The sequence below is a fragment of the Bombina bombina genome, chromosome 2 (genome assembly GCF_027579735.1).
Source record: "Bombina bombina isolate aBomBom1 chromosome 2, aBomBom1.pri, whole genome shotgun sequence".
Classification (NCBI taxonomy): Eukaryota; Metazoa; Chordata; class Amphibia; order Anura; family Bombinatoridae; genus Bombina; species Bombina bombina.
In genome coordinates, this window is record NC_069500.1 from 351,974,453 (window position 1) to 351,988,190 (window position 13,738).

A 13,738-nucleotide genomic window follows, 5' to 3' on the forward strand; every position below is an offset into this window, starting at 1 on the left:
TATGATATTACATTGCCCCTTATTTAGATCTGTGTATACTAGCTGTTCCACCTGCGCTATCCTGCACTCTTTTATTTATATATATATATATATATATATATATATATGTGTGTGTGTTATGTTAGAAATCTTTTGCAAACATATTTACATGTCCCTAAGTTCCTTATTTTGTTCTAAACAATGTTGTCTGTCATATCTCTATGTTTATTTATACCACTATATGTATATACTGTATTGTAAATGTATTATTAGTCTGAGCAGGAATAATTGAAAATATAACATGTAATCAGAGTATGATATGTATTTATTTGTAATCTATAAATATTTTAAAGGGATAGTAAAGTAAAAAATTAAAGTTGCACTAGTGGAAACTAGCTGCTAATTGGTGCCTGCACACATTTGTCTCTTGTGATTGGCTAAATAGATGTGTTCAGCTAGCTGCCAGTAGTGCAATGCTGTTCCTTCAGCAAAGGATAACAAGAGAATGAAGAAAATTTGATAATAGAAGTAAACTGGAAAGTTGTTTAAAATTGTATGTGCTATCCAAATCATGAAATATTTTTGGGGGTTTCCTGTCCCTTTAAGAGCTGGGTCAGATTTCTCTCTGCACCTGTCTAACTCCTCCTGATTGCAATCTATTTTTAAAAAACACCCCTTCACAGGTGTTATAAAATGGGCTGGCATATAAGATGACGCTTTGATAAATAGGCCTCTATATATAAAAAGACTACGCACATTTTGTTAATGGTTATATGTTGCAAAGTTGTTTAAAATTGCATGCTCTGTCTGAATCATTAAAGATTAATTTGACTTTAGTGTCCTTTTAAATGCAATTCCATGAACAATAACCATGTTTGCTTATCCTGTTTTTCATGTTTCTCCGGAACATAATTAACTACCCATTGACTTACATTATGTAAGTAGGCTCATTTTACACTGATTTTTTTTGCAATATCCTCTCTGGTGTAAAATTGAGAGCTACCTGTACCTATATATATATATATATATATATATATATATATATATATATATATATAGTAATGCTGTAAACAAGCACTTACTGTTTGTATGGTAAGTCGGGGTGCTTCCCAAGTAATAATATAGAAGAAGACTCGCCGTGAAAAAATGGTTTATTTCAATTTAGGGAATTTTTTTTAGGAATAATCCCGTCATCAGACAAGTGAAAAACAACACTTGTCTGATGACGGGGTTATTCCCTGAAAACGTTCCCTATGTTTAAAGAAACCATTTATTCACGGCGAGTGCTCTCTTCAGCCTTCTTCCTTATATATATATATTTAATTAAGTAATAAATAAGATGTAGTACATTTTAATATTTTGCATTTTAAACTGTAAAATGTACAAATGTAAAATGTATGTACGAAAATACTTGCAGCATTTTCTTATTGCAGTAATTGCTTGCAAATACCTACGTGTTTAGGCCCCACAATGGGGTTATACACATAATTAAAGTCAGCTCCAGGGCATCAATACATAGCCATTGATTGGCCGATAAGCATATATGCCACTTTTGATTTGCTCAGTAGTTGCATAATTAAGCTTTTAACCAATAGTGCATTGCTAGTCTAAAACTGACTTTGAATATGTGTTTAACCCATTTTTGGGACTTAAAAGGCCATAATAATGAAAACATTTAATTTTAATGCTAGTGATGCTCCAACTGTATATGTTTAACCCCTTTAAAGTGCTCTGCAGCTCCCGAGCAGTACTTTAAATATGTGTTTAAACCATTTGTGGGGGGTTAAACACATAGAGCTGGGTGCATCACTACTGTTAAGAAAAAAGTATGTAAATTACCAGGAGTCAGCCAGACATTGGGGGATATTTATCAAAGCTTCAACCCGAAAATACGCTGGAATCCGAATCGCGAGATTGATCCGCCGTAATTATCAAAGCGTCAACATCATCTTTTCCGACTCAGCGTACCTGGTTTTCAATCCGCCACCCTTTAGGTTGCGGATGCCTTAGAACTCAATGGGAGTCGGAAAACACAGAAAGCTTATGTTCAATGCTGCAAGAGAATGAAGTATATTACATAATAAAAGCAAATTAGAAACTTTATTAAAATTGTATACCCTTTATAAATCAAACAATATTATTGCTCCACATTTGGTTCACTTAGGGATAAAAATGAATACATTACTACTTATGGATTATGCTACAACATTGTCTCTCATTACAAAGCAAGAGGACAATATAATTTCTACATATTTGGTGCAAAGTTTTGCCCCAAACTTGTTGCACTAATAGATATAGAGATAAAAATGAAATAAATACACAACATAATATAGATAACTTGCTTTTTATTAGTTGGAAAAATCTATGTGCACCATGTTTAAGCCATGTAATACAAGTCCCACTCTCCACTTGACTCAAAACGTTTCGCACAAATTATGACGCAAACTCCTAAATTACCCACACACTAGTGAATTTTTCCACCACTTTTAATTGGAATATGCATAATCACATGATTTATGACATCAGCCAATCTGATTCAAATACACATTGTAAACTATCACTAACGAATCAAATTGCTCGATACTTGTGTCATTGATCACTTATCAGAACTTGTAAGTGCCATTTGTTACATTGTGTATTATACGTTGAAAGTATGTATATGTGAATTTAGTATTAAAGATAAACATTGATGCTGACATTAGGACACACAGTGTAATATTTTAGACATTGATTTTAAAATTCTAATTGATGTTTGATTCAATAGAATTTTAAGCTGATAACTCAAAGGGATAGCCAACCTAACTTTAAACTGTCATGATTCAGATACAGCAGAAATTAAAATCCCCTTTTTACTGGCATGCTATTTTCAGTGTATTTCTTCCTTCTCTTGAATTTCTTTTTCAGTAAGAAATGTTATCTTATATGCCAGCCCATTTTATAACACCTGTGAAGTTTTTTTTTTTTTAAAATAGATTGCAATCAGGAGGGGTTAGACAGGTGCAGAGAGAAACCTGGCTCAGCTCTTAAAGGGACAGGAAACCTTAAAATATTCTTTCATGATTTGGATAGAACATACAATTTAAAACAACTTTCCAATTTACTTCTATTATCAAATTTGCTTCATTCTCTTGTTATCCTTTGCTGAAGGAACAACATTGCACTACTGGTAGCTAGCTGAACAAATCTATTTAGCCAATCACAAGATACAAATGTGTGCAGGCTCCAATTAGCAGCTAGGTCCCACTAGTGCAACTTAAATTTTTACTTTCCTATCCGTTTAAAATATCCATTGATTGCAAATAAATACATATGATACTCTGATTACATGTTATATTCACAATTATTCCTGCTCAGACTGATAATACATTTACAATATATACATATAGTGGTATAAATATAAACACAGAGATATGACAGACAACATTGTTTAGAACAAAAAAAGGAACTTAGGGACATGTAAATATGTTTGCAAACAATTTCTGATAGACAGTATATATATATATATATATATATATATATATATATATATATATATATATATATATATATATATATATGTAATGGAATAGGAAAAATGGGGAATAGGGAATATTCAAGATGGCGCAACACTCAAAAAGTGAGACCCTAGATATGGGTATCTATTTATAAGTGAGTAAAAAACCCAGTTAGCTGGAATAAAACAACTGGTTAATGTATATGTCTGGGTATCCAAATGATAAAAATGCTGTAGATAAGAAATAGGAACAACTGTTATTATTTGGTAGCACTATTAAATGCTATTATAGAGTTAAATAACATATGATATCTAAAAATGAATGTATACAATATACACAGTTAACTATGATGGAATATAGTTAACAATATAGTTGTTCTAGCCACGTGACTGGTGTGATTCCCACTGGATAGTGTATGACAGATTAGGTACACAAGAGTATAAATCAAATGCTGCCATCTGCTTCAGGTGTAACCTAAATATTAGCAGATGTGACTACGCTTGGTACTTGAATATTGTATTAGCCTAAGCGTACCATATGTAGTGATAAAAAATAATAATAAAAATGATAGAGCAATTTCAATATCGAATTTAGATCGCTAAATATAGTCCAATAAAGTTCAATAAAGTTCAAAATATAAGTCCAATATTAATGGAAAACTTCAATAGCTGTAAATAGATGCGAGTAATGCAGATGTTTAGGCAAATATAACAATGTATCCACGTTCCACAACGAGCCCGTTGGGAGTATACTTACACTCCGTTACCTCAATCTGATGAGGTAAGTGCCGCGCAGTGTATAGGTAGTTCTCCCTCCCGGTGTCTGTGGTATAGTGGAGCGGTGTCCTCTTATGATCCAAAGATCTCTTTAGTACTCTCTCTCGAATCTGGCTCAATCATGTAAGAGAAAGGACATACAATAGTGCAACATTGTATGGAAATATCACACTTTTTATTTGTACAACAATTATGCGCTTACATCAAAAGACCTCAATAATATGAGGTAATTAAAAGCATTGGTAAAAACGATTTTTTCTTTGTTCTTTGACTCCTGAACAAATACTCATAAAATCTGGTAAACTGGTAAAAAACAAGGAACCTGACGCGTTTCGAAGGGATATAAAACTTTTGTGCCCTTCTTCCTCAGAGGTGATTACCGATTAGAAGCAGATGGCAGCATTTTGATTTATACTCTTGTGTACCTAATCTGTCATACACTATCCAGTGGGAATCACACCAGTCACGTGGCTAGAACAACTATATTGTTAACTATATTCCATCATAGTTAACTGTGTATATTGTATACATTCATTTTTAGATATCATATGTTATTTAACTCTATAATAGCATTTAATAGTGCTACCAAATAATAACAGTTGTTCCTATTTCTTATCTACAGCATTTTTATCATTTGGATACCCAGACATATACATTAACCAGTTGTTTTATTCCAGCTAACTGGGTTTTTTACTCACTTATAAATAGATACCCATATCTAGGGTCTCACTTTTTGAGTGTTGCGCCATCTTGAATATTCCCTATTCCCCATTTTTCCTATTCCATTACACATTTTATTCTATCAGGTTCACTGTTTCTGGGGATACAGTTTTCTCGAGATAGATATTCATAGGCAGCAAATTTAACACTCTAGTCATACAAGAATATATATATTTTTAGAGTGTTTTTACAGCGCCATCCCTACATTCATCTTTTTTGCTTATATATATATATATATATATATATATATATATATATATATATATATATATATATATATATATATATATATATATTCAGAGAGAGGAAGGCACTCGCCGGATTTAACAAGGAGATTATTTTATTCCTTATACGTAACGTTTCAGGGTTTTAAAAACCCCGAAACATTACATATAAGGAATAAAATAATGAATGTTAATTAACACCAGTCCGATGCTCTTCGCACCGTACTTGACGGCTTTTTTGATAAATAAGGAAATTGTATTCAGATCTGCGGTTGCGATGGTTGCCGATGTTTGGCGAGCATATTGATGCCCACGAATGCAACATAGTTGACGCTTTGATAAATATGCCCCATACAGTCAACACACAGATAAAGCCATTGCTAAAGCCTTTTGTTATGAGACATTGGATTGCTTCTCTTATATGAAACATAATACCAGGGCTCACAAAGATTTTTACAATCTGTGTTCTACAGGAATCCAAACTGGAAGATGTGTTCAATTTAATTCACAGTATAAAACATGTGAAATCTCTGCTTGGTGTCCTGTTGAGTCCAAAAGCACCCCAGTGTAAGTTTTTTTTATATATTTTTATTGAGGATAAAGCTTATAGATTTCCAAAACTAGAGTGTAAAACAGAAAAATGCCATATTTATCAGTTCTCATACACATAGTTATTATATTACAATATGGACAGACATATTAAAAAGTATCAGCACGTGATATAAGCATGATTCAGGTTAGATTCATCATTACATGGCTAGATGTAGTTTCAAGTATTCTATTTGGAAATAATATAATATATAAAGGCATAGGTAACCCCTACTTGCATATGTCAATGTCTATGAGAGATAAATCCCCAAAGAAGAAATATTGTCCGCTCTTGGACCTTCAACACTAGCATGTATCGGTAGGGGGGCTTAGTAGGGGTCATTTGTAGGACCACTCTTGGACCCTTGGTATATATATAAATATATAAAGGAGCTATCAATAACTAAGATCTGTATGGGGCTTTTAATAACAATGTAAGAAACATAAACTATAGGAGCTCGAAAGCCATATCTTAACATTGAGAGTGCATGAAAGCATCAATAGAGACTACTGATTGGGGTTTTTGTGTCTTCAAATGGGACTGGGTGAACAAAAACTGTGCCCAGTTATTTAGAGCCAAATCTCATGGAGAAACCTAAGTCAATAATTATTTTGCAGTAATTATGGTTGTGGGGGTACATTATGAACTTAGTATATGTCCTAGTGATGTCTAATGCAGTAACATATTGCTAAGTAGCAAAGAAAGTATAATCATAGTTATCAATGTGTAACCCACTTGTTTCAAACAGAGAGTACATTAAATTATATAGGTACATAATACTACAACATAGGGTGGGGATATTAAAATTGGACCTTCCATACCCAGTGTAAGTTTTATTTTATGTTATACTTGTATTGTAGTCTAATATTCAAAAGCTGACATTTAAAAATCAACCACCAATGAAATCAGAAGCCTCTGTAATTCTTTCTTTTTAAATATTTCTGTCCCATTGCATGAGCAAGACAGAAGCTGTCATTCTTTCTTTGTCATCATTACACAGAGGGGTACTGTACTATATATATATTCATATCAACTAAGCCACATTTGAACACATATGTGGTACTGACAGGAGCTTTGCTTACAAAAGCTTCTTTGTTACATCCCACTAATTAAATTCCTCTATCATTTTTTCTGTTACGTACTAATATCCTCAAAAACACTCTTAAAGGGATACAACTATACACAACAAACAGTCTTATTTCAGATCCTTCTGCAGCTTTCATAAAAAAATCTGCAATCTTGAGTTTTCGTATCTTAGAGAACTATAGGATCGGAAACCATTTTTTAAACAGGGCCAATAATGAAACATTGTGCTGCAAGACACATGACATCCTATCCAAAAAGAATCCGCAGACACCCTTCTCTCTTGTTGGTACTGGCACATACATCTGTATTGCAGATCAGCAGGCTTTCTTCAGTGACCACACAGTTTCACTTTATTAAATTATTATTTTTTATTTCCCATAACCAGACTGCAGTCCGTATACTAAGTGCCTGATTCTGTGCCACTCTAATCTTCCGATAGATTTTTTTTTTATCTTCCTCTACTCACCCTTCAAACTTAAGCACTTGAAATGTTTCCTAGCAAGGGAGGTATTTTTCTGCTCCTTTACAACTTGATTATGCACACAGTATGTGACTGTGCTGTGTTAGCCTATAAATAATACAGTTGGTTTTATATTAAAGAAAAAATGTTAAAGGGACGTAAGAATAATAACATTTGACAGCATACATGTATTTGCAAAAATGCTTCTGGAAAGAGTAACCACAGGTTTATGAAAAACATTACTATCAGACGTAGGTAGTACATCAACACAAAACGCTGGGCAAAGTTCTGTGTGACATAGAACCTACATCCATTTGCCGCAAGGGGCTAATAAGAGAACAAAGCAAAACTGAAAGGTTGTTTAAAATGTCATGCTCTTTCCAATCCATTAAAGTTTAATTTTGACTTTACTGTCCCTTTATGTTCTTGTGCATCCTCAGTTAATATGATAAAAACAGCTTAGCTAAGTGGCCTTATGAAGTAGCCAGGTGGGAGCAGTGTAATACTTTCTAAGGGGCCGAATAATCAATGTCTGTCCGACATGATACGCTGTAGCGTATCATGTCTGACAGACATCATTGAATGCCAACAGCGTATTTAATAATGCACAAGCAGTTCACCAGAACTTCTTGTGCAATGCAGCCCCCTGCAGACGCTAGTAGCGGGTGTCAATCAGCCTGATCGTATAGGATCAGGCGGATTACAGACCTCAGCCTCCGAGTCAGCGGACCGGTTATGGAGCAGCGATCTTTACTGTAGACCTCTGCTTCATAACTGCTGTTCACGGAATCAGGGGCATCAAGCTACATTCGGAGCTTGATAATTCGGCCCCTTATATTAAAACATTTTCTGCTATACAAAGCAAACATTAATTGCATAATTGAATATAAATTTATTTAATGATAATTTGTGCAATAAACATTAAAAACGTTCATTATTAGCTTATCTTAGCTTAATATTGGCATAAATTTTAGCAGGGTGGTCACCCACTAAAAAGGTCCTGGGGAGAATACTGCATGATATCTCAAACAACAAACAAGAACTGCTAGAAATACAAATAAGCAAGTATTACAATAATAAAGTAGTCTCACTGGATAGAACAAGGACCCTCTCAGAAACCGCACAGAATTGAACAAGGGGCTGGAGTTGGGCTTTTCAGGGAGATCTAGAGGCGTGGTCAGGGTTTTTCACCTAAACTTCATGTTTGTGTAATTCATAAAGACTCTATTGCCCCATGTGAAGTATCTTGTCTCATGGGTGAGTCTCACTGGGCTAAAAAGAAGCTGCACCCAGGTGGTAAATCGCCATAGACCAGGCTATTAAAGGGACAGTCTACCATAGAATTGTTATTGTGCTAAAAGATAGATAATCCCTTTATTACCCATTCCCCAGTTTTGCATATCCAACAGTTATAATAATATACTTTTTATCTCTGTGATTACCTTGTATCTAGGAAGCTTCTTCCAGCCCCCTGATCACATGACTGTGACTGTTTATTATCTATTGTCTTAAATTTAGCATTGTTTTGTGTTAGATCTTAAATAACCCCCTGTGCCTGAACACAGTGTTATCTATATGGCCCACGTGTACTTTCTGTCTCTTTGTGTTGAAAAGAGATTTAAAAAGCATGTGATAAGAGGTAGCCCTCAAAGGCTTAGAAATTAGCATGTGAGCCTACATATGTTTAGTTTAAACTAAGAATACCAAGAGAAAAAAGCAAATTTGATGATAAAAGTAAATTGGAAAGTTGATTAAAATTAAAAATCCTATCTGAATAATGAAAGTTTAATTTATACTAGACTGTCCCTTTAATGTTATATTAAATATTTGCAGTAAATGCCAATTATCATCTATTTGGTCTCTTTTGTTACCCTAAGCTTATAGCGCTCTATTTTTACATTCTTACGAATATTAATGTTATTGAGCTGGTTGTTCGTTCCTGAGAGTGCGATTCTCTCTGTGTATATTAAGTCTCCCTAAGGGAAAATGGGGCAACCAGATGTGGACTCCTCGCTCAGTGTGCTTAGAGGAATATGGCTACACCTCACTGATGAGGCCAAATAAAGGCCGAAACGATCGTCTGGGGTTGCTGTGTTCCTTGTTCAGAGAGGAATTGCCTGGTATTTCAGTGCTGGATTGACCGTAATAGGTGGGATCAGACTAGTTCTACTCTATGAAAAGCATTACTGGGCTAAAAAGCTGCACCCAGGTGTTAAATCCCCATAGTACTAAAAAACAATTGAATACTTTAGATTACCAAGTGTTTATATAAACTATCCAGATCTTATATTCGCATAGTTTTTATGGCATCATTATATTGTTTCATATTTGTTGGACCCATGATTCATCATATATGCGTGTGCACTTTACACAAGTCAGATATGTTGTATTAGTATACATGGTTAGAATATACTCATATAAAAACATCTGCATTATTTCATATTGCAAATGAAAAGCTTTAACCTAAAGGACTTCATTGTGCTAATGCCTTGAGCTAATTAGTAGAAAAGATACATTCACCTATAAATAATATTGGTAGTTATTTAGTACTATTACCTTTTTCCATTTGATTTAATGAGAATAGTGCATGGTGTCAGAAAATATATAAGCATCTATAGTGTCAAAATATGTGTAGTGTAAAGATCTATTTAATCTAATATAATTAAATGTGGAAACAAGGGCATTTAAATATCCCTAAATTAACTGCTGACATGCTTCAATTTCTAATGTCTGCATTAACCTTTTCCTCCCTTCTCCTTAAAGTCACAGCTCTTCCTTTCAGAAACAGCATTCAGACAATTCATATTTCCCCCTCTCTTCTACCTTCCCCCCTCTACAACACACATGAACTATATTCCTATCTCACATCCCTCAGCCAGCCATGCTTTACTGATTCTAAACTTAAACACTCACATAAGACACATTCTTATCTCCTTTTGCTCACCATATTTCTTCTTCTTGCAGCTGGAGATGTCTCACCTAACCTTGGTCCACCCTCTGCTTCCCTCAATTCACTACCCCAAATGACAACTCATACACCTTGCCCACGTAACCCTCTAAACCTCATTAACTGCACCTCTGTTAATACACCCCAATTCTCTTGTGTTCTATGGAATTCACGCTCTGTACTCAATAAGCTTACATCTATTCACAACCTATTTATTTCACGTTCACTTAACCTGTTAGCCCTCACTAAGATGTGGCATTCCTCCTCTAACACAACTGCTGTAGCCTCTCTGTCCTATGGCGGCCTGCACTTCAGTCACACTCCCAGACCAGGAGACAAACATGGAGGGGGAGTAGGAATTATCCTGTAAACAGTACCTTTCACTGCATTCCTTCACCCCCCTCTATTTCCTTCTCATCTTTTGAAGTTCATGCTATCCGCCTCTTCTCCCCTGTAGCTCTTCATGTTGCAGTTATCTATCGGCCCCCTGGCACAGCATCACAATTTCTGGACCACTTTGAAGCCTGGCTTCCACATTTTCTCTTTCTCCAACATAGGTGTGTCCGGTCCACGGCGTCATCCTTACTTGTGGGATATTCTCTTCCCCAACAGGAAATGGCAAAGAGCCCAGCAAAGCTGGTCACATGATCCCTCCTAGGCTCCGCCTACCCCAGTCATTCTCTTTGCCGTTGTACAGGCAACATCTCCACGGAGATGGCTTAGAGTTTTTTAGTGTTTAACTGTAGTTTTTATTATTCAATCAAGAGTTTGTTATTTTAAAATAGTGCTGGTATGTACTATTTACTCTGAAACAGAAAAGAGATGAAGATTTCTGTTTGTATGAGGAAAATGATTTTAGCAACCGTTACTAAAATCCATGGCTGTTCCACACAGGACTGTTGAGAGGAATTAACTTCAGTTGGGGGAACAGTGAGCAGTCTTTTGCTGCTTGAGGTATGACACATTCTAACAAGACGATGTAATGCTGGAAGCTGTCATTTTCCCTATGGGATCCGGTAAGCCATTTTTATTCAGACAGTAAATAAGGGCTTCACAAGGGTTTATTAAGACTGTAGACATTTTCTGGGCTAAATCGATCATATTTACACATATTTAGCCTTGAGGAATCATTTAATCTGGGTATTTTTTGTAAAATAATATCGGCAGGCACTGTTTTAGACACTTTATTCTATAGGGGCTTTCCCTAATCATAGTCAGAGCCTCATTTTCGCGCCGGTATGGCGCACTTGTTTTTGAGAACAGCATGGCATGCAGCTGCATGTGTGTGGAGCTCTGATACATAGAAAAGTCTTTCTGAAGGCATCATTTGGTATCGTATTCCCCTTTGGGCTTGGTTGGGTCTCAGCAAAGCAGATTCCAGGGACTGTAAAGGGGTTAAATATAAAAACGGCTCCGGTTCCGTTATTTTAAGGGTTAAAGCTTCCAAATTTGGTGTGCAATACTTTTAAGGCTTTAAGACACTGTGGTGAAATTTTGGTGAATTTTGAACAATTCCTTCATATTTTTTCGCAATTGCAGTAATAAAGTGTGTTCAGTTTAAAATTTAAAGTGACAGTAACGGTTTTATTTTAAAACTTTTTTTGTGCTTTGTTATCAAGTTTATGCCTGTTTAACATGTCTGAACTACCAGATAGATTGTGTTCTGACTGTGGGGAAGCCAAGGTTCCTTCTCATTTAAATAGATGTGATTTATGTCATAAAAAATTTAGTAAAAATGATGCCCAAGATGATTCCTCAAGTGAGGGGAGTAAGCATGGTACTGCATCATCCCCTCCTTCGTCTACACCAGTCTTGCCCATACAGGAGGCCCCTAGTACATCTAGAGCGCCAATACTCCTTACTATGCAACAATTAACGGCTGTAATGGATAATTCTATCAAAAACATTTTAGCCAATATGCCCACTTATCAGCGAAAGCGCGACTGCTCTGTTTTAGAAAATACTGAAGAGCATGAGGACGCTGATGGTATTGTTTCTGAAGGGCCCCTACACCAGTCTAAGGGGGCCAGGGAGGTTTTGTCTGAGGGAGAAATTTCAGATTCAGGAAAAATTTCTCAACAAGCTGAACCTGATGTGATTACTTTTAAATTTAAGTTGGAACATCTCCGCGCTCTGCTTAAGGAGGTGTTATCCAATTTGGATGATTGTGATTATCTGGTCATTCCAGAAACACTATGTAAAATGGACAAGTTCCTAGAGGCCCCGGGGCCCCCCGAAGCTTTTCCTATATCCAAGCGGGTGGCGTACATTGTTAATAAAGAATGGGACAGGCCCGGTATACCTTTCGTACCTCCCCCCATATTTAAAAAATTGTTTCCTATAGTCGACCCCAGAAAGGACTTATGGCAGACAGTCCCCAAGGTCGAGGGGGCGGTTTCTACTCTAAACAAGCGCGCCACTATACCCATAGAAGATAGTTGTGCTTTCCAAGATCCTATGGATAAAAAATTAGAAGGTTTGCTAAAAAAGATGTTTGTTCAGCAAGGTTACCTTCTACAACCAATTGCATGCATTGTCCCTGTCACTACAGCCGCGTGTTTCTGGTTCGATGAGCTAGAAAAGGCGATTATTAGTAATTCTTCTTCTTATGAGGAGATTATGGACAGAATTCGTGCTCTTAAATTGGCTAATTCTTTCACCCTAGACGCCACCTTGCAATTGGCTAGGTTAGCGGCGAAAAATTCTGGGTTTGCTATTGTGGCGCGCAGAGCGCTTTGGTTAAAATCTTGGTCAGCGGATGCGTCTTCCAAGAACAAATTGCTTGACATTCCTTTCAAGGGGAAAACACTGTTTGGCCCTGACTTGAAAGAGATTATCTCTGATATCACTGGGGGCAAGGGCCACGCCCTTCCTCAGGATAGGTCTTTCAAGGCCAAAAATAAACCTAATTTTCGTCCCTTTCGCAGAAACGGACCAGCCCCAAGTGCTACGTCCTCTAAGCAGGAAGGTAATACTTCTCAAGCCAATCCAGCCTGGAGACCTATGCAAGGCTGGAACAAAGGAAAGCAGGCCAAGAAACCTGCCACTGCTCCCAAGACAGCATGAGATGCGGGCCCCCGATCCGGGACCGGATTTGGTGGGGGGCAGACTCTCTCTCTTCACTCAGGCTTGGGCAAGAGATGTTCTGGATCCTTGGGCGCTAGAAATAGTCTCCCAAGGTTATCTTCTGGAAGTGATTCATCCTGTTCCATTAAGAGAACGAGGGATGGGGTTCTACTCCAATCTGTTCGTAGTTCCCAAAAAAGAGGGAACGTTCAGACCAATCTTAGATCTCAAGATCCTAAACAAGTTTCTCAAGGTTCCATCGTCCAAAATGGAAACCATTCGAACAATCCTTCCATCCAGGAAGGTCAATTCTTGACCACGGTGGATTTAAAGGATGCGTATCTACATATTCCTGTCCACAAGGAACATCATCGGTTCCTAAGGTTCGCATTCCTGG

General features: G+C 36.5%; 1 protein-coding gene across 1 annotated transcript in view; it reads left to right on the forward strand.

The window, feature by feature from the left end:
- P2RX7 (purinergic receptor P2X 7) overlaps nt 1-13,738 on the forward strand; it is a 187,085-nt gene that overhangs the window by 33,908 nt on the left and 139,439 nt on the right. The window contains exon 5 of the mRNA XM_053699761.1: nt 5,667-5,760. Coding sequence (XP_053555736.1) covers nt 5,667-5,760 — 94 coding nt within the window. The remainder of the gene's footprint in view (nt 1-5,666; nt 5,761-13,738) is intronic.